The 19,087-nt window shown below is 34.5% G+C and overlaps 1 protein-coding gene and 1 long non-coding RNA gene across 2 annotated transcripts in view; one reads left to right on the top strand and one right to left on the bottom strand.

Annotated features, from left to right (window-relative positions):
- The window catches only part of LOC134803216 (uncharacterized), a 207,691-nt gene that overhangs the window by 109,301 nt on the left and 79,303 nt on the right, over positions 1 to 19,087 (bottom strand). The gene's annotated exons all lie outside the window — the stretch shown is intronic.
- Positions 954 to 6,281, top strand: LOC134800156 (UDP-glucosyltransferase 2-like). Its single transcript, XM_063772631.1, has 5 exons — positions 954 to 1,842; positions 2,319 to 2,538; positions 4,893 to 4,976; positions 5,450 to 5,585; positions 5,999 to 6,281. Exons 1-5 carry the CDS (start codon positions 1,033 to 1,035, stop codon positions 6,279 to 6,281), a joined length of 1,533 nt encoding a protein of 510 aa, XP_063628701.1. The 5' UTR covers positions 954 to 1,032.

Genomic DNA, 19,087 nt, shown 5'->3' with positions numbered 1-19,087 from the left:
CGTTCGGAGATGTCGAAAACCTGAATTCTTTTTTTGCAGAAAATAATAGTCCAATTGTAAGAAGCAGTTCGTGGAAGAACTGAATTCTTATGTAAAGTTGGTTTTTGATCGTTTGAAATGGGAACTCACACTATAATGACCGAAATAAATAAAACGAACAGGGAACGCCGAACCCAGATGAAAGGAAATGGCGCAAGCAGATATTATGATCATGATGTCTTTTTATTATACTAAACATGTGTTATACTACAGTACAAAGTTTTGTTAATCGAACTAATGAATAAAGATTTAAAAAATATATTTTTGAATTATTCATATTTAATAGCGCCAATTGGATTTGATGTTTTATATTTAGTAATAAGACTAATAAGGTAAGGTGGTGTAAGACTATCACTTGTATATTAGTCTTAACTAACATCGGTAGTTTATTTTGCTCGGGGCAAGACTAAAAGTATGAGGATTCCATACAATGGTGGGGTAAGCCGTAAGTAAGGAGGAATATAAGGTATTCCTGCATTGGTGTGGTGCAAAATACTGAGTTTCATTCGGTAGCAAAATTTGTTTTACACCTCGTGCCTTGAAACCCTCGTAACGCTTAGATTCCACATTATGGATTTTTCGTTTGCTCGGTATCAATATTAGCACGGGAGGTTAAACAATAACTTTGCTCCCCTGTAAAACAATAACTATTGATGTCGTAGGTACGAGTAAAGTGTAGGTTGTATGCGTAGGTCAATAAATTACTTTGTATTTAGAAATGTATATAAAAATATTTTAGGAACATAATAAATGTTATATGTGTTTCAAACTTACTGACCTTACAAGTACAATCTAATGTCACGATCAAAACTAGTTTACAATAGATAATGACCGAAATCTTATCATCAATACTGACTTACTCAATAATAAGCCACATATGATATCGTGCATAGGCCCATTCAAATAAGATATAAAGACGATCAATCAGTGTGTTAATTGATCAGTTTATCATCCACATCCGGACTGCTTTGTCCGAATTTATTTGACTGCAAAATGTTACGTGAATTTATTTTAATCTTGTGTTTAACAAATGTAATAGAAAGTGCGCGGATACTTGGAGTGTTTCCAATACCATCCATCAGTCATCAGGTCGTGTTCAGATCGCTAACAACCGAATTAGCTAAAAGAGGGCATGAAGTTGTAGTAATAACAACTGACCCAGCATATAAAAATGAAAAAGCACCCACAAATTTTACAGAAATTGATGTACATGATGCTTCATATAAAACTTGGAACGGAATGATTGACTCCATAGCAGGAGCAGCGCCGTATACGATGCTGACGACAGCTCTACAAATGATGGTCGATGTACTAAAGGTTGAAGTTGAAACTCCTCAAGTTAAAGAATTTATGGCTAAAGATCAAAAGTTTGACTTGGTTATAGCTGAAGCATGTGTGCCAGCAGCTTTAGGTTTTGCTTATAAATACAAAGCACCTGTTATACAAATGAGTTCATTCTATGGGTCAAGAGTAAATTATGATTCTATGGGTGCTCCAACACATATGTTTTTATATCCTGAGTTGTATCGACAAAAGTTAAGAGATTTATCAATTTTAGATAAAATTTTAGAAGTGATAATCGAGTTCGTGTTAAAGTTCGCATATGCTAACTATGTTGATGATGTGAATAGGACACTCAAAAAATATTTTGGAGAGGATACACCCAATTTATCTGAGTTGGAGGATAACATAGATATGCTTTTTGTAAATACAAACCCTATTTGGGAAGGAAACCGGCCTGTGCCCTCTAGTGTGATGTATTTAGGGGGACTACACATGCAACCTGTAAAAGATCTTCCAAAAGTAAGTTCGATATCAATTTCAATAATCTAGACGTGTGTATAAAAAAGTAGAAAAAATGGTTTAAATTATATTATTAACTGTGATTCACTTATTTACCTGTGGCTATTAAGATATTGATTTAAAACTGAATAAAACAAAATGAAAAATAAAGAATCATAAATTGATATCTTTGTGTTTCTAGGTGAAACGAAAGTCAAGTTCAAAGACTGGAATGATATTTATTAGATATGCGAAAACGATAACATTGTTAACTGAAATAGATATCATCCCTCCCTCCCCTAAAGAAAACGTGACGTGACCTAGCGTTCCAGTAGCGGAGGCCGACACCATTATATTTACATAACATTGATTAGAAATTACACTTAGCCAAATATATTTAATTACAACATAGCAATATCGACTTACATATACCTATATCAACATATCATATTATATTTACTTTGTAATATAATACATTATTACATTAACATTTTCAGGACCTCAAATCCTATCTCGACACATCCAACGGGGTGATTTACGTCAGTTTCGGTACCAACTTCAACCCGTCGAATCTCGCCGAAGACAAGATCCGTTTGTTACTAAACGTGTTCTCGAAATTACCCTACGACGTTCTATGCAAATGGGACGCCGACGACGTACCTGCGAGACCCAGTAATGTGAGAATAGTTAAGTGGGTCCCGCAAAACGACTTGCTAAGTAAGATTATAGTGAGGATTGAGTGGTTTGAATTATTTATAGGGCTTTTTGGGTTTCGGAATTTGATAAGGTGTTGGACTTTGAGACACTATAATTTTGTATACCTAAATGTCAATATTTTAGGACAGAAATATATTTTACTTTCAGTTAAGCTGATGTATTGTATCTCATTTTTAGGGTTCCGTAGCCCGTAGGGTTAGGGTAAAAACGGAACCCTATTACTAAGACTCCACTGTCCGTCTGTCTGTCCGTCCGTCTGTCCGTCTGTCTGTCCGTCTGTCTGTCTGTCACCAGGCTGTATCTCATGAACCGTGATAGCTAGACAGTTTAAATTTTCACAAATGATGTATTTCTGTTACCACTATAACAACAAATACTAAAAAGTACGGAACCTTCGGTGGGCGAGTCCGACTCGCACTTGTACGGTTTTTATTTGTTAGCATCTTTCTAGTATAACTGTTGTAAATATTCATATAGCTGCTTTGTTACTGCACACCGTTGTATGGGGACCTTGCACTTTGAGACTATGCGCTGAAACTTGGCACAGTTGATTCTTAGCTGGTCTTGAGCAGATACAGACCGGGAGCCGTCGAGAGCCACCTCTCATTTAGTGAGGGGGGAGGGGGAAAGTTCGACGCTGCCGCGCTTCACTTGGAGCAACATTTCTCTAAAACTATACCTATTAGGGAATGTAATATATCATTTTCGGATAAATTAAGGATGAGGAATCTAGTTTTGGAACAAAAACAATGCACTTTCTAACAAAAAAAAAGCATAAAGTAGAAAAGACTAAAAAACGTATTTTTGATTTTTTCATAATTACCAATTTTTTTTAAAGTGTAGCAGGAATCTGAAAACAAAAAATACAGTCGTAAAGCTACACTTATTACGTTTAAGAAAATATATAGTTTAATATACAACACTGTTGATAAATGGGAGATAAAAAAAATAATATTAAGCGTGGGTCAGAGTGATCTCAATACAAAATATTATGAATGTGGGAAAGTTACTTATAATTTGTTCTACAATCGTTTATTTTTCTTGTTTTTCGTAAATAACTCGTAAACGGTAGCCCACAGCAAAAAAATATCTTTTACGTAAATAATCTGTTTCAGATTTCTTATAAAATAAGTACTACTGTTTTTCGGTACCATCAATATTAAAAAAAAATATTGAAGGGAGAAAATAAATACTTAGGTCCCCTTTTTTAGTCATTCTTAAATAACTCGTAAACGAAGGCCAATAGCAAAAAAATATTTAGTACATGAATAATTTACATAAAATTTCCTACAAAAAAGGTCATTCGAACTTTTTCGCTAGGATCAATATTAAAAACGATATTAAAGAGAGAAAATAAATTCTAAGGTCCCCTTTTTAAATATTGATCCTAGCGAAAAAGTTTGAATAACCTTTTTTGTAGGAAATTTTATGCTAATTATTCTTGTGTTAAAATATTTTTTGCTATTGGACATCCTTTACGAGTTATTTACGAATGACTAAAAAAGAGGACCTTAGTATTTATTTTCTCCCTTCAATATTTTTTTTAATATTGACCTTAGCGAAAAAAAGGAGCACTTATTTTATAAGAAATCTGAAACAGATTATTTACGTAAAAGATATTTTTTTGCTGTGGGCTACCGTTTACGAGTTATTTACGAAAAACTAAAAAATAAACGATTGTAAAACAAATTATAAGTAACTTTCCCACATTCATAATATTTTGTATTGAGATCACTCTGGCCCACGCTGAATATTATTTTTTATCTCCCATTTATCAAGAGTTTTGTATAATAAACTATATATTTTCTTAAACGTAATAAGTGTAGCTTTACGACTGTATTGTTTGTTTTCAGATTCCTGCTACATTAAAAAAAAAATTGGTAATTATGAAAAAATCAAAAATACGTTTTTTAGTCTTTTCTACTTTATGCTTTTTTTTTGTTAGAAAGTGCATTGTTTTGGTTCCAAAAAAAATTCCTCATCCTTAATTTAACCGAAAATGATATATCACATGCCCTAATAGGTATAGTTTTAGAGAAATGTTGCTCCAAGTGAAGCGCGGCGGCGTCGAACTTCCCCCCCTCCCCCCCACTAAATGAGACGTGGCTCTCGAGGTCTCCCGATCTGTATCTGCTCATGACCAGCTAAGAATCAACTGTGCCAAGTTTCAGCGCATAGTCACAAAGTGCAAGGTGTCGTGCACTAACAAACTAGCTAATATAGGTCTAGACGGAAAACCCACATACGTAGTTATTTTTAAATTTTGTTAAGATAGCCCTGTTACACCAACAAAAAGGGTACATCAAATAATATAGGTACCTAGGCGCCAGCCACTAATCACCAAATCATTTCAGGGCATCCAAAAATAAAACTATTCATCACTCAAGGAGGAATGCAGTCAACCGACGAGGCAATAGCTGCAGGCGTGCCTTTGATAGGTTAGAGCAATTGACGAACATTTTGATTTGATACTTTACTCATAATAAAGGCGGAGATTTGAATTCGTAAAAGCCTAGGTCTTTTATCGAACATTTAACTCTTTTATCCCAACCAGACCTGTTAGCATGAGTTGCGTTCTCGCGCGCGACTCCATACATCAAGCGCGACTTCAAGTAAGGAATCGTGCTCGAGAACGCAACTTATGCTAGACCGCCGGTGTTAATCCACCTATTTATTTTTTGTAGTGGTTAATTGACAATATACTGAAAAGCTATAAAAACCAGGGGTTAGATTTTTTTAGTTTTAGGGTTATCTGGGTTAAAATAACAAAGCATGGTTTTATTGTTCCACTGCTATCAAACTGCTGCGTTTTAATAAAATAGAATGAAAGACGATTTTTTTACCGTTGTTTGGATATTCACTTTCCCAACAAGCAATGAATGAACTATATGTTTTTATTGTTTATGCACAGGTATACCCATATTGGTGGATCAGTTCTTCAATACGGAGAAGTACATACAACACAAGATTGGTGAAAAGCTGATAATGGAGAAATTAACTGAAGAAGAGTTTTATAACACAATTATGAAGGTGTTAGGAGATGACAGGTAGGTAACGCAAAAGAAAATTATATACCTACTACTTATGTATATTAAAATGATCACAATTGAAATAAGTCTGTCCATAGTCATCCAGCGTGGAAATGTTGCAAGCATCATGGATACTTTTTTTTGAGCGGTTTGTTTTTCCCAGTTAAAACTAGTTTTCCAACACGCCTTGTTAAAAAAGCATATTCAGTAGTTATAACATTTTCCGTAATGCCTCGGTGAAAACTATTTTTAACTAAGATTTTTAGTAAAACTAGTTTTCGCAAAGTGCCTTAGTGAAAACTAGTTATGCAAAATTACCTGATAATTTCCAAAGATAAAGCCGCACTACATAAATACCAGTTTGATCAACGACATATGTAGACGTCTATCAGTACTAAATACCTCTTGAAATTGTGCATACGTTTTTTCAGCTACCGTCAAAACGTGTTGAAACTTCGTACGTTAATGGCGGACCAGCCGATGTCTGCGCTGGAGCGCGCGGTGTGGTGGACAGAGCACGTGCTGCGGCACGGCGGCGCGCGCCATCTGCGGGCCCCAGCAGCCAACATGGGATGGGTGGAGTACCTAGAATTACCCCTTGTAGCAACCTTACTTGTCATCCTAGTAACTACCTTATTAATTCTTGTTGGATCCTTGTACGTATTTGTAAAATTGGTTAAGAAGTTATTTAGGAGCAAGTCGAAAAAAGAGTGATCGAAACTATATGTACCTGGATAGAAGCTATTTATTTTAATTACTAACGCTCAAATTTTATCGACATAAGATCAGTTCGGTAGTCATTTAATTTAAGATAATATAATCTAACAATAGCATGGTTTTTATTTTGAAATAAAAGGTACCTAATTACAAGCATGAAACCGCAATAATTTTACCATAAATTGGAATATGCGAATTATTTGTAACTTGACACGTTCCTATTATATACATGGCGTTACATTAAATATTTACAATGTTCTTACTTTTAAATAGAGACCTATACATATTATTATTTTAGGTGCCAAATATTTGCAATATCTGTATTAAATAGTATTAAGTTTCTGAAAAATAAAATAAAAACACTTGTTAATTGTGAGCCCATAAATACTAAAAAAAAAACAACGAAATCAGAGGTAGAAATATACGTACCTCAAGATGAGCCATGTGTACACTGGCGTTCAAGTCAAAATAATCATTGTATTGTATTGTATTTATTTATTGCAATTCACAAGTACATTACAGGTTTTACAAGTAGATGCTTAAGAGTATAGGTAGGTACACAAATGTCACATGAAACCCTGATGGGCGCAGCAATGTAGGTACATATGTACCTACACTATACGAAACACGCACCGCACACACACACGCGTACACGGTACGGTTTTTCGGGCATAATTTCATCAGTTGCAGGGTGGTTGAATAATGTTGCGATATATCGCCTCCGGCGCTCTGCACCTGATTATTATTCTTTCTTTAAAACCGGACCGAAGTGCGAGTCGGACTCGCCCACCGAGGGTTCCGTACTTTTTAGTATTTGTTGTTATAGCGGCAACAGAAATACATCATCTGTGAAAATTTCAAGTGCCTAGCTATCACGGTTCATGAGATACAGCCTGGTGACAGACGGACGGACGGACGGATGGACGGACAGCGGAGTCTTAGTAATAGGGCCCCGTTTTTACCCTTTGGGTACGGAACCCTAAAAATGGACTAAGTTTAGACTACATTCGGGTTATTTTCGAGTATATCTGTATGTTACTTTTCCAATTTTACAGTATTCTGTCAAATTTACGATATTTTGTAATGGTACAAGTATCCTACAGAAATTGACGGTTCAGCCCCGTTAACTTCTTCAACTTCAAAAGGGGGACCCAGTCTTAGTACCTAATGCATAAACTGCAACGTCAATTTTCTTTTGTTTGTAATACCAGAAAACAACTTTCTTTGTAAAATTACCTGATGTGCCTGTGGCCTGTTATGTGAAGATCACGTATTAAAATACCAGCCCTAATCCTTTTTTAAAATTTTATTAATGAATGTTATAGACAGTTTTTTTTTCTACCTACCTATGATTGTAATTATACGAAATAAAAGCATTTATCAAAGCATAATAAAGCAAAAAGTAATATTCAAGGCAACTCGGGAGGAAATAAAGATTCGTTACAAACAGAACATCACAATTGCATTTTTTGCACAGCTTGTACTTTAATTTGCAAGGAAGTGTACACCTGAGCACCGGTTCCCTGATCTATGGCAGGGTGGGCTCTGAAAAATGGCCGCACACCAGCCTCCGTATTGTTTGTATTGTACGGTTCTAAGGATAAATTCTATTCCCATTCTCTACTTAAACGGATAGACAAGCCTGATTTATGTTTACTATGAAATAAAAGGCCTGCATTTGCTTTTTCTCCTGCGAACTTTAGAGCGCATTCAGTTGACTAAAGTTCGCATCTTAGACTGTGTTTAAAAGTAGTATTTATTAAGTGAAATTTAATGTCATTTGTTTGCATTTATTTGACACGCTCTACAGCTCAAAGAGTGTTTAGCGTATAAATTTAGTAGATTTATTCAAGCGTAGAGTAAAACAAAACTATTTTTGTCGTTTATATTTGACATTTTGTAGTTGCAGTTTATTTATCTAATTATAAGTATTTTGCTGTGCAATTTAATATTAAATCCCTCAAAACACAAAACAGATTAAGTTTTAATGCTGATGTGTGCGTGTGTGTGTGTGTGTGTGTGTGTGTGTGTGTGTGTGTGTGTGTGTGTGTGTGTGTGTGTGTGTGTGTGTGTGTGTGTGTGTGTGTGTGTGTGTGTGTGTGAGAGTAAGAGTCTAATTTTTGTTTACCTACTTGTTTTAAATTCTAATATTGTTATTGTCAAACATCCAAACTAGACATACATTTTCTTAAATTTTAGTGCTTCGTACAAAACTTTGTTTGCTTATAATTTATAAGATAACTTATCACTACTTATCAATCGAGTGCCTGATTATAATTATTATTAGTTTTATGCCATATAAAAATAAAAAAACAACATTAGTCAGTACAGTCACCTGCTATGATAATTATGTTACACAACAAAGGCTGCAAAACTATCTGGCACGATCTTATTTTTAGAGCCATAAGAGCGTGTCACATATTTTGCGGCCTTCGAAGCGTAACAAACTATTGCAGGTGACTGACTGTACAGTATCAGTCATGTAAGGAATCCAAAAACTCGTGTGTATAAAGTTGGTCAAGCAGATCTTGTCAGTAGAAAAAGGCGGCAAATTTGAAAAATGTAGGCGCAAAGGGATATCGTCTCATAGAAAATTTGAATTTCGCGCCTTTTTTTACTGACAAGATCTGCTTGACCGTCTATAATTAATGAATTATATCTATTTTAGCGAACAATATCACAGCAGGAACATAGCATTATGTATGTTATTCTAATGGCTAGAAACGGTGTAGGTATATTTATTCTAGTTCTCTAGCTTACTGGAGCTTTGTTAGCCTTTCGTTAACAAAGCAACATTCCTAATAGAAGCATTTCAACGACTTGACGTGGCTTGGATTGAATTCAAGCGATAATTTACCAACTAGCAGTTAGCCTTTTAACTGTTAAGGGCCATAATTGCTTGAGCTAATTTAGAACATAGCCGAGTAATACAAATTTAGCTTGAAGGCTCTGCTGCTTTCAACTGTATAAAGGCAAAACTTGCTCAGTTCAAAACAAAGTAATTAATTGATGTAACTCCTACGAGTTATCGAGTAATAATTTCACCTTCTTCGTATTAGGTTTAAAAATATTTCTTGGAAATTTACGGAAATATAAGAGTACTTCCTGTACTGAAATACTTAGTCCCTTATTCACAAAACTTTAGGAGCCTGAATTAGTTAAATTATGTTTTATCCCTTTCTTACAAATACATAAGTCAAAATGACAGATAAAGAAAAATGATTCATAGCTGATTCAGTAATGTGTTTACTTGCGTATATCTTGTTCGAAACTTCAATTCTGTGTTTCGGTTAATGTCAGAGCTGAAGTCCAACTAAGATTCATTGATGTTAAAGAGTCTACTGAATGAATGTTAATAGTTGGTTTTCACACAGCTTGGCTATGGTGATTTCCGTAATAATAATAACTTGACATTAAAGCTCTCCAAAGGGCCTCTACGTCTTAGAGCTATATCCCCACGCAAGCCTATCAAAAGACCGGGATTCATAGGCCCGTGAAATCCAAAATGAAGATACAATAACTTACAATATACACGGTATATCATATTATAATATTATATTGAGATGACGGGTGTAGTTATATCTCATATAGAATATTAAATTATTAGACAAATTATTTCGCCTAAGTTGTATAAAATTAACTATAGTAGATACAGCGAAATAGAATTAACACCTTTATAAACGAATTCGTTTATAATATCTCAAACTAGAAACGAAAATAACCCTTATTTGTGCTTGCTGCGGTTGAATACGTGCTCCAAATGTTGATCTTAATCAATCAGCCCAAGTGCTATTAATTAGTTCATGCACAGCTTGCCATTGCCACCAATGCATACAACGCAAATCAAATTCATAATGCCATTATTATTTGCCTCGTAAATTGGCTAATGATGAATGAACTCGTATGTATAATTATTTTGGTAAATTATTATGAAAACCTTTTCAAATGGGATAATTTGTTTGAGAGAATTGCAGGTTTAATTACTAATAAATTCTATATTGTACTAAACATAAATTAAATGACCGACTGATTTTTTTGAAGGATCCTTTCTAGTTCACTTTTATAAGTAGGTACTGAGGAACGATAAGATTTTTTTTTTAATATTTTTCCAATTCAAAAAGGAGGAAAATTATAATTTTAAGGCGACTTAATTATTAGGTTGGTAAACAGAGTATGTAGTTAAAGTTTTAACATGCTAAGTTCCTTTTTAAGGGAATAAGATACAATTACATGGCAATGAATCGCAAACATACCTAATAACTACCTACCCTTAACTCTGCTGTTTTTTAACTCTTAAATTCGTTCTTTTTAAGAAATGTTCCACAGCAACCCCACTCCGTGAAGCTGAAATCCACAAAGGCACATTCTTCGGGCAGGTGTCCAAGGCTTTGTATGGAGCATTCTTGTCTGATCGACCGCATTCCGCTCGGAGGGTTTAACGTAGACGAGACACTCGGATACAGCGCTAAAGGGCATGACAAGTGGATAATATTAAGTGTGTATGTTGCGCATATAAACGTAAGATGTATTGGAATGGAAAATGAACCCTAATACCATTAAATTGTGAGTCACTTTTGGGATTACCTAAATACAATTTTCATTTAATTTATGAAGATGATGCAATTACAACCAGATTTTATCTAGTAAAGCAAAATATTCAAAATTTTCAAAGCCCAGAAACGAAAGAAAATTTTGCGATTGATACATTTAACTCTTTGAAAATTGACTTTTGTGGAATCTAACAGTGCGAACTGTGTGACATAAAGACCGTATTGTTAAGTATAGGGACGGATTAAACCTGGTCTAACTGTTGGCATGTGTATTATTTTGTATTACTATGTTCTAAGAGTTTGATCTGAGGGTATTTTTAAGCTATATCTGATTTAAGAAGGGTGGACATTTTTTTTTATTTTAGGGACTTTATGATGCTTTTAATACCGTATAGCCAATACAGTCCGGACAAGCCTATCGAGCTGAATTTGAGACTATTTCACCGACTCTTTGGTACGATTTAAAGTAACAACAGGTTAATAGGCTGCCAAAACATGTTATCTAAGTGTCCTCTTCATGACTGTTCAATTGAGCAGCTACGGAATAAATGTGGTGAATTTTTATTTTTACATAAAAATGATTTTTCACCCCACGTTTTGGAATCCCTTCAATTTCTGATGCAAGCGTAATGACGGAGACAGCTAGAAGAATAAGCTTAAAACCAAAGCCTAACGGACATTCATGGCGTTGATCCATCGCTAGAGCGGGCGGGTAGGATTGGGTAAATTTCCTCCAAACCATATGCTTTACGTCGAGCTCCCAGGACGAAATGTGTACCTTATTAAAGCACTAATTAAACACATGTGTAGTTTTGAAATAAAAATATAATACCAAAAAAAACGGCTAAGTAAAGTTGTCCCTATAATTAACGATACAGTCTTTAATATAGGTACATAAGATATACGGTAATACGAAGCAAGAAATGAAATGAAATGAAATGAAATGAAATTTATTAATGTATGTTGAGAATGGGTTACATAAGCAAGTAATAGTGAATCAGTTTCGAATTTTCAATGGTTCTGAAAATCACTCATAATTCCCGAGAGAGTCCATTTCGGAATTAACTGACATTCGGGTGTTTAAATGTGTAAAGAACTACGAGTACACCTTATAGAACAAAGTCCCCCGCCGCGTCTGTCGTTTGTGTGTTTGAATGTTCGCGATAAACTCAAAAACTACTGAACGGATTTTCACGCGGTTTTCACCTGTCGATAGAGTGATTCTTGGGGAAGGTTTGTTCATAATTTCTTAACCTGTGCAAAGACGGGGCGGGTCGCTAGTTGTTTTATATGTCTTTTTTGTTTCTTCTAAATACCTACTTGTTGATAAATATTTGATTATTATGAAATGTAGGTAGAATCGCGTCTGACCTTAGAACTCTATCCATAAGGTAGTTTAACTACGCTGTAGTTATCCGTGTCCCTTCATTAGACCTCAGTATTATACGAACCCAGCTGTATAAGTACAATGAGAATATGTGTAATAACGAAAATGATCGCATTTGGTATTAAAGAATTATAATTCTTACAAGAAATATAAATTGATCCATTTTTAAAACAATAGACAATCAATCATTTAACAATCGTTTGATTAAATGATTACTTCTAATTGATATACGTCTATTCGTAAAACATTTTTTATTTAACTCATTTAACAAAATATTTATATGACATAAATTCATAAGTACTTACTATAAAATATTCATCGGAAAACATTTTACATTAATTGTTAAAATCATTCATAGCAAAAAGGTTAAATTAAACGCATTATTTGATAAACAACTTTGTAATTGACCGAAGCGAAGCGAAGGTCTACGTTTTGACTCGGGCATTTTGCTTTCGTATGTCCGGATGTTCTCCTCTACAGGTCGCAATTCTTAACCGATTCTCGTGAAATTTTGTGACCGAATTTTATGACTAAATAATTTTTTTTTGTCAATCCGGTTTTTGGAAATTTTTAAAAATGGCGGAGTCGTGATACCTGGCGCCTAAACAAATAGTCGTATCGATATCATAAGAGTTTTTTCTTTTTGAGACATGTTTACAGAGTTAATAGCAAAAAATGTAGAAAAAAATTATCGCTGGTTTAGGCGGTATTTAGATATTTAGTTTTGTATTTCCGGATGTTCTCCTCTACAGGTCGCAATTCTTAACCGATTCTCATGAAATTTTGTGACCAGATTCTATGACTAAATATTTTTTTTTTGTCAATCCGGTTTTTGGAATTTTTTAAAAATGGCGGAGTCGTGATACCTGTCGCCTAAACAAATAGTCGTATCGATATCATAAGAGTTTTTTCTTTTTGATATATGTTTATAGATTAATAGGCCAAAAATTCAGAAAATTTGTATCACTGGTTTCGGCGGTATTTAGATATATAGTTTTTACTTGAGAATGAGTAGCTAAATTTCGTCAGCTTTAGTAAGAACTATCATGGCGCATTTTGCAAACGTTCGCTTTTTTGTTTGCATAGGGAGGTCCCTGGTTCCATCCCCAGTAATTGTATGCTGCTACATAACTTTTTGTATTTTTTTATACTTAAATTTCGTATCAATTGTTGTTTTTTATTTTATTTTTTTATTTTGAAAAAATGAAAAAAATCGTATTTTTTATTTATCAAGCGCGGGCTAAGCGCATTCGTTTATTTTTTGCAACAGATGATGGCTTTTTGCGCTTTAAAGAAAATTTGATTCTTGAATATACGGCGCCATACCTTTGGCCTATGCTCGTCTAGATGGCGACACCATTTTATTTTTAACAATTTTTACTCATATCAGTAAAAGAACATGGGTCAAAATCATATGGCGTTCTAAAAATAAAAAAAATCATTTATCCATACATATATACATTTATTGATATATTTTTTTCATTTTCATTTTAATCCTGTATCGAAAGATGGCAGTAAATTTACTGTGACTACAAAATTTAGTATGACAATAACCCTCTACTACATATAGGGACCGTGCGCGTTGGAGGGTCTGCCATCTTGTGGCCTGAATCGGAAACATGTACATTGCCAAAACAAGTTCTACCATCTACCGTTCTTGTAGGTACGTTTCCTTATGCATAGTAGGTTCTGTCATCTTGTGGGCTACATCGGAAGCATAAACGTCACATTTACGCCTCACGCCAAAAATCTGACGGCTCCTATGCTACCCCCTATAGTTCACGCACGCCCACTATAGGGACCGTGCGCGTTGGAGGGCCTGCCATCTTGTGGCCTGAATCGGAAACATATGTGCACATGTACATTGCCAAAGCAAGTGCTACCATCTACCGTTCTCGTAAGTACGTTTCCTTGTACATAGTAGGTTCTGCCATCTCGTGGGCTACATCGGAATCATAAACTACACATCTACGCTTCGCGCCAAAGATCTGACGGCTCCTGTGCTGCCCCCTATAGTTCATGCACGTCCCCTATACACTTTATTCTCTTTAGATTAGATCAAAGACATATGTAACTTCGTATAAGACGAATAAAGTCTAAGGAAAAAACGTGCTTCGGAATTGAAGCAAAAGTCATTCTCGAATAGATGGCGCACACACCTTTAGCCTATCCTCGGCTAGATGGCGTGACGACACCGTTTCATATTTAACAATTTTAACACATAGATATCAGTGAATGAACATGGATCAAAATGATATAAAAATAATAAAATCATTTATCCATATACATGTATATATATTGATAACTTTATACGTTTTCATTTTGAGTTTTAGTCGTGTGTCGATAGATGGCAGTAAATTTACAGTGACTACAAAATTTACAATGACAGGACCCCTCTATACTATCTATTCTTTTTGGATTAGATATTTAAATTCTTACTCGAGAATAAGTAACCAAATTTCGTCAACTCATCTAAATGCTATCATAGCGCAGTTGGAAAGACGCTTACAAGCAAGCATATGGGAATAGGTACCCGGTTCGATCCCCAATAAATGCAATTTTTTTTATTTTTTTTTGCGCTTAAACATCGTATTGCTGATTGATCAAGCGAGCGCGAAGCGCGAGGTAAGCGTATTCGTTTGAGTTTTTGTTTGAACATTTTTTAGCGGTTTTAGTTCAAGGGCATGGCTGTTCCAGGAGTCAATTTCCACTTACGTTTATAGCATGGGCGGTCACCATCCATAAATCGCAGGGGTTAACATTGCCTAGGGCTAGAACTAGCTGTAGGTTTATCGTACGTTGCGCTTTCCCGGGCTCAAAGTCTAACTAACAATAATGTTAGTTAGACAATAATGTTAGTTAGACTTTGAACCTTTTAATTTGGATCGCCTCGCTAAAATGGCCCATAATTTCCGCAAATCATTTTTTCTTCGAGGCAATTACTCCGTTCTCATTTTTTCCCAGTGGAATTTTTCGCTTTATTTAATTTTTCGTGTACATTTTTTCATAAACTAAATTTTCCTTTTCTCAATTTATTCCCTTTTCTTTTTAATCCCAGTAGTAGTTAAAATAACCAGTAGGTTTTTTTTTCATTAACTAAATATTCTCTATCTCCATATTTTCTCTTTTTTTAATGCTAGTGGTAAAAATAACCAGGTTTTTTTCAAATAGGTAGGTTAGGGTTATTTTTTTTGATGACCGTATAAACGAAACTGCTCCCAGAGATAGGTAGGTTAGGGTTATTTTTTTTTGATGACCCTAAAAACGAAACTGCTCCCAGAGATAGGTAGGTTAGGGTTATTATTTTTTTGATGACCCTAAAAACGAATCTGCTCCCACAGATAGGTATGGTTAGAGTTATTGGCTGACAGCGTTTGGTTTTTTACTTGTAGTTTTTTAGATTATGTTTTAATTTTAGTGTTTTTGATATTTGTTGTATGTGAAATACCTACAAGTAACAAATATAATTACTACACTATTAACATACAGTAACAAGAAAATATTATCCTAGATATTTAAAAGAACGAAAACTATAAGGAAAAGATTAATTTAAAAATATTAAAAATAGGCGATTACGGAAGAAAACCATTGGGAAAATATGGGAACGGAGTAATTGCTACCGAGAATGAATGATTTCGGGAAATTATGGGCAACGCAAAATATGAGAACGGAGTAATTGCCTCGAAGAAAAAATGATTTTCGGAAATTATGGGCCACGCTCGCGCACGAAGCAGTTTACAGTACGGTTACCATCAGTTTGTCACTGACATATACGCCGTCGAGAACGTAATTTACTTTCTATACATCTCGCTCGCACTCGCATATTAGTGCAAACGGGATGTATAGAAAGTAAATTACGTTCTCGACGGCGTTTATGTCAGTGACAAACTGATGGTAACCGTACAGGTTAATTCAAAGGTAATGTTGGTTTCCTAACATAGGTAGAGTTAGACCAAGAAAAGTCTGCAGAGATTTTGACACTGGCACAAATAACATTGGCACTGCGTGTGCTGTCAAAATCTCTGCAGACTTTTCTTGGTCTAACTCTATCCACTTTTCTATACAATTAGTATGGCGACGTGTATACTTAAGGGGCATCGACCGTACACTGACATCGGGATGATATTTTTATCATGTTATTTAGTAGTCATCGTGCGTCTCGCTTGCGCCAATACATGTACGGACAAGAACGAGTGAAATGCACGATAACTAAATGACATCAGTTAGATGTCTTTCTGATATCAGTGTAAGTTTGAATTGGCCTGTTAGCCAAAAATTGTTTCGTATGTCCATATGTTCTACTCTACAGGTCGCATTTCTAAACCAATTCCCGAATTTTGTAAGCAATTGATAGTTAAGTTTTTATGGTAAAATTAGATTCTCTAAATTCTTCAAAACAACGGAACCATACATTTATTCAGTTTTAAACTCTGCTCGCGAGGTCTACAGCTCACAGAGCCACTAGTTACTTTCTGGGTTAGTTTAGTTTAAGTAGGCTAGACCGAAGTACTATCAGAAAAGTAGGTTAGGTTAGAACTGCGACCCTTACAAAACCTAACTGCTAACAAAAGAAGTATATGTTAGGTTAGAACTACGACTCTCACAGGAACAAACTGTTACCAGAAAATTGTGCTAGTCTTAGAGTGTGTGGGTGGTAGATCTGTGTTCTTTATACATAGAAACTTTGTTTAAAACAACATTTTGAGTAGATATCATATGTTAACTTTAATTGGACGGCGGGGCTCAAAATTATTGGGGAACACTTTAAACACCCAAACACATTACCTTCTCCCTTTTGAAGTCAGTTAAAATTCTCAAACTTTTTAAGTGTATGTACCTCGGTATCGTATTATCAAAATGTAGTCAAAGTTGTATATTCAAATCAGTGAGATTTAGAAACACTTTCAACATAAATTATATTAGAAACAAAGAAATACACCACTGTCCTGAAAGTTAAATTGAATTCCTTGTATCAGTGTATCAAGTACTAAGCAAGGGATGTAATTAATCGGCCAAGTTCATGTGACGGCATCTTAACAATTGAATCAGAATAAATTACACTTGGAAACAATGATAATACATCACGGATAGTGACTTATACGAACTAACCCAGCTTAATTACTATTTCATACGATTTCTGGCTTAAAGTAATTTTTTGGTGAAATATCTCAGAAGTTATTCTTAACTTTTTGTACTGGACACGTGGAACTATGGTCTTCATTGTTGAATACAAAACGTTTTGAAAGAGAAAATTATTTGAATAAAATCCTTTGATAAGTTTTGCTTTATAATATTATTAATGTATTTGTGCACGAACATTAATAACTCAAAATAAAGCAAAGTACTAAGTCAGGTGTTGGCCAATATAAAAAAACCAGCCAAGTGCGAGTCGGACTCGCGTTCCAATGCTTCCGTACATTAAGTCCGACTCACGCTTAACTAGAGATGGGTAGTGAGTAAATACTCACGGGTAAATACTGAGTAAATACTCAGTATTTACTCAATATACCCGTATTTACTCGTTTATACCCAAATTGGTGAGTATAAACTATTTAGAGTGCTGACAGGGGCATAAACATTTGAAATATAGGTGTATTTTGTAAGCTGCTACTGGATTAAGTACTCAAAATTGTAAGAAATGTATTTTTAAGAGGGGCACTCCATACATGTAACTAATTGTCACAAAAAAAAAAATCAGAAACCAACAACGTGTTGCACATCATTAAATGGGTCTTTAAAAATAATTGGAATGTCTCTAAGACCTGAGTTACACTTGTAAGTTTTACTTACGTAAGTAGGGACACGGCTATACTACAGAATGAGAGATGAATATCGTTATCTCATTCTAACAAATAGCTTTGTCCCTACTTACGTAAGTAAAACTTACAAGTGTAACTCAGGCCTTTGAATATTTTAGGAAAAAAAACCGTTTCGAAAGGCCAAAATAATGTTTATCTCTCTATAATTTGAGAACCAAAGTACAGAAAAAAAATATAAAAATATATCGGGAGATTACCCGTATAATAGAGTACAAAAAACAATATTTTGAACATCATCGGTTGAGCCATTTTTGAGTTTTCTTTAAAAAACCCTTAATAAAAGGTCGTAAGTGCCGCGTAAACACGCACTTTTGCGCGACATGCAGTTATCTAAAACATCGATAGAATTTAAGTACCATATTTTTAAAGCAAATACCTTCTTATTAAAAAAAAATTGTTAACTATGCATTATCACAATTTGCCTCTCACTAATAATTACCTTTTTTTCCTAAAGTAAGCGTCCTATACGCTTTTTATTTTATAGATATTGTTAATACACGTTAGCACTCTTCAATAAAAGACAATTTTGTTCTTAAATCTCACTTTTTGAATATTTTATAAGCAATCGTTTTTACCCACCTAAATGAGTAAATACGGGTATTTATCGGGTGCTTTGAGTAAATACCGAGTAAATACTCAGTATTTACTCACCCCTACCCATCTATACGCTTGACTGCACATTTCTAATAGATTTTCCTGTCATCTATAGGTACTAAAGTACTATTTTGTGTAGGTACCTATTTTTTTCAAAACTGTTGTCATAGTAGTTTCAGAGATAAAGGGGGGGGGGATGGTAATTTTTATGGCTATTTTCTTAAATAACTTCTCAACTATTTATTCTAAAATAAAAAAAAAAATGTTTGTAATTTTTAAAGTGAGCTTTTTCATTTGATAATTATATTAACACGACATAGTTTGAAAAACCTTACTTACCTTAGACTTTTTTTTAACTTTCTCATTAACCCCCCAAAAGTGGCCCCTATGTTTAAAATTCATTTATTAACGTTATATGTCCGTCTTTGGGTCACTAATTTATATACATATGTG

Source organism: Cydia splendana, chromosome 2 (assembly GCF_910591565.1).
Source record: "Cydia splendana chromosome 2, ilCydSple1.2, whole genome shotgun sequence".
NCBI classification, from domain to species: Eukaryota; Metazoa; Arthropoda; class Insecta; order Lepidoptera; family Tortricidae; genus Cydia; species Cydia splendana.
The sequence above is the reverse complement of the archived record's forward strand: the minus strand, read 5'-3'. Positions and strand labels throughout refer to the sequence as shown.

Coding starts and splice junctions, on each gene's coding strand:
- LOC134800156 (XM_063772631.1), top strand. CDS start 1,033: ATGTTACGTGAATTTATTTTAATCTTGTGTTTAACAAATGTAATAGAA. Junction 1,843..2,318: donor CTGTAAAAGATCTTCCAAAA/GTAAGTTCGATA, acceptor TAACATTTTCAG/GACCTCAAATCCTATCTCGA. Junction 5,586..5,998: donor AAGGTGTTAGGAGATGACAG/GTAGGTAACGCA, acceptor ACGTTTTTTCAG/CTACCGTCAAAACGTGTTGA.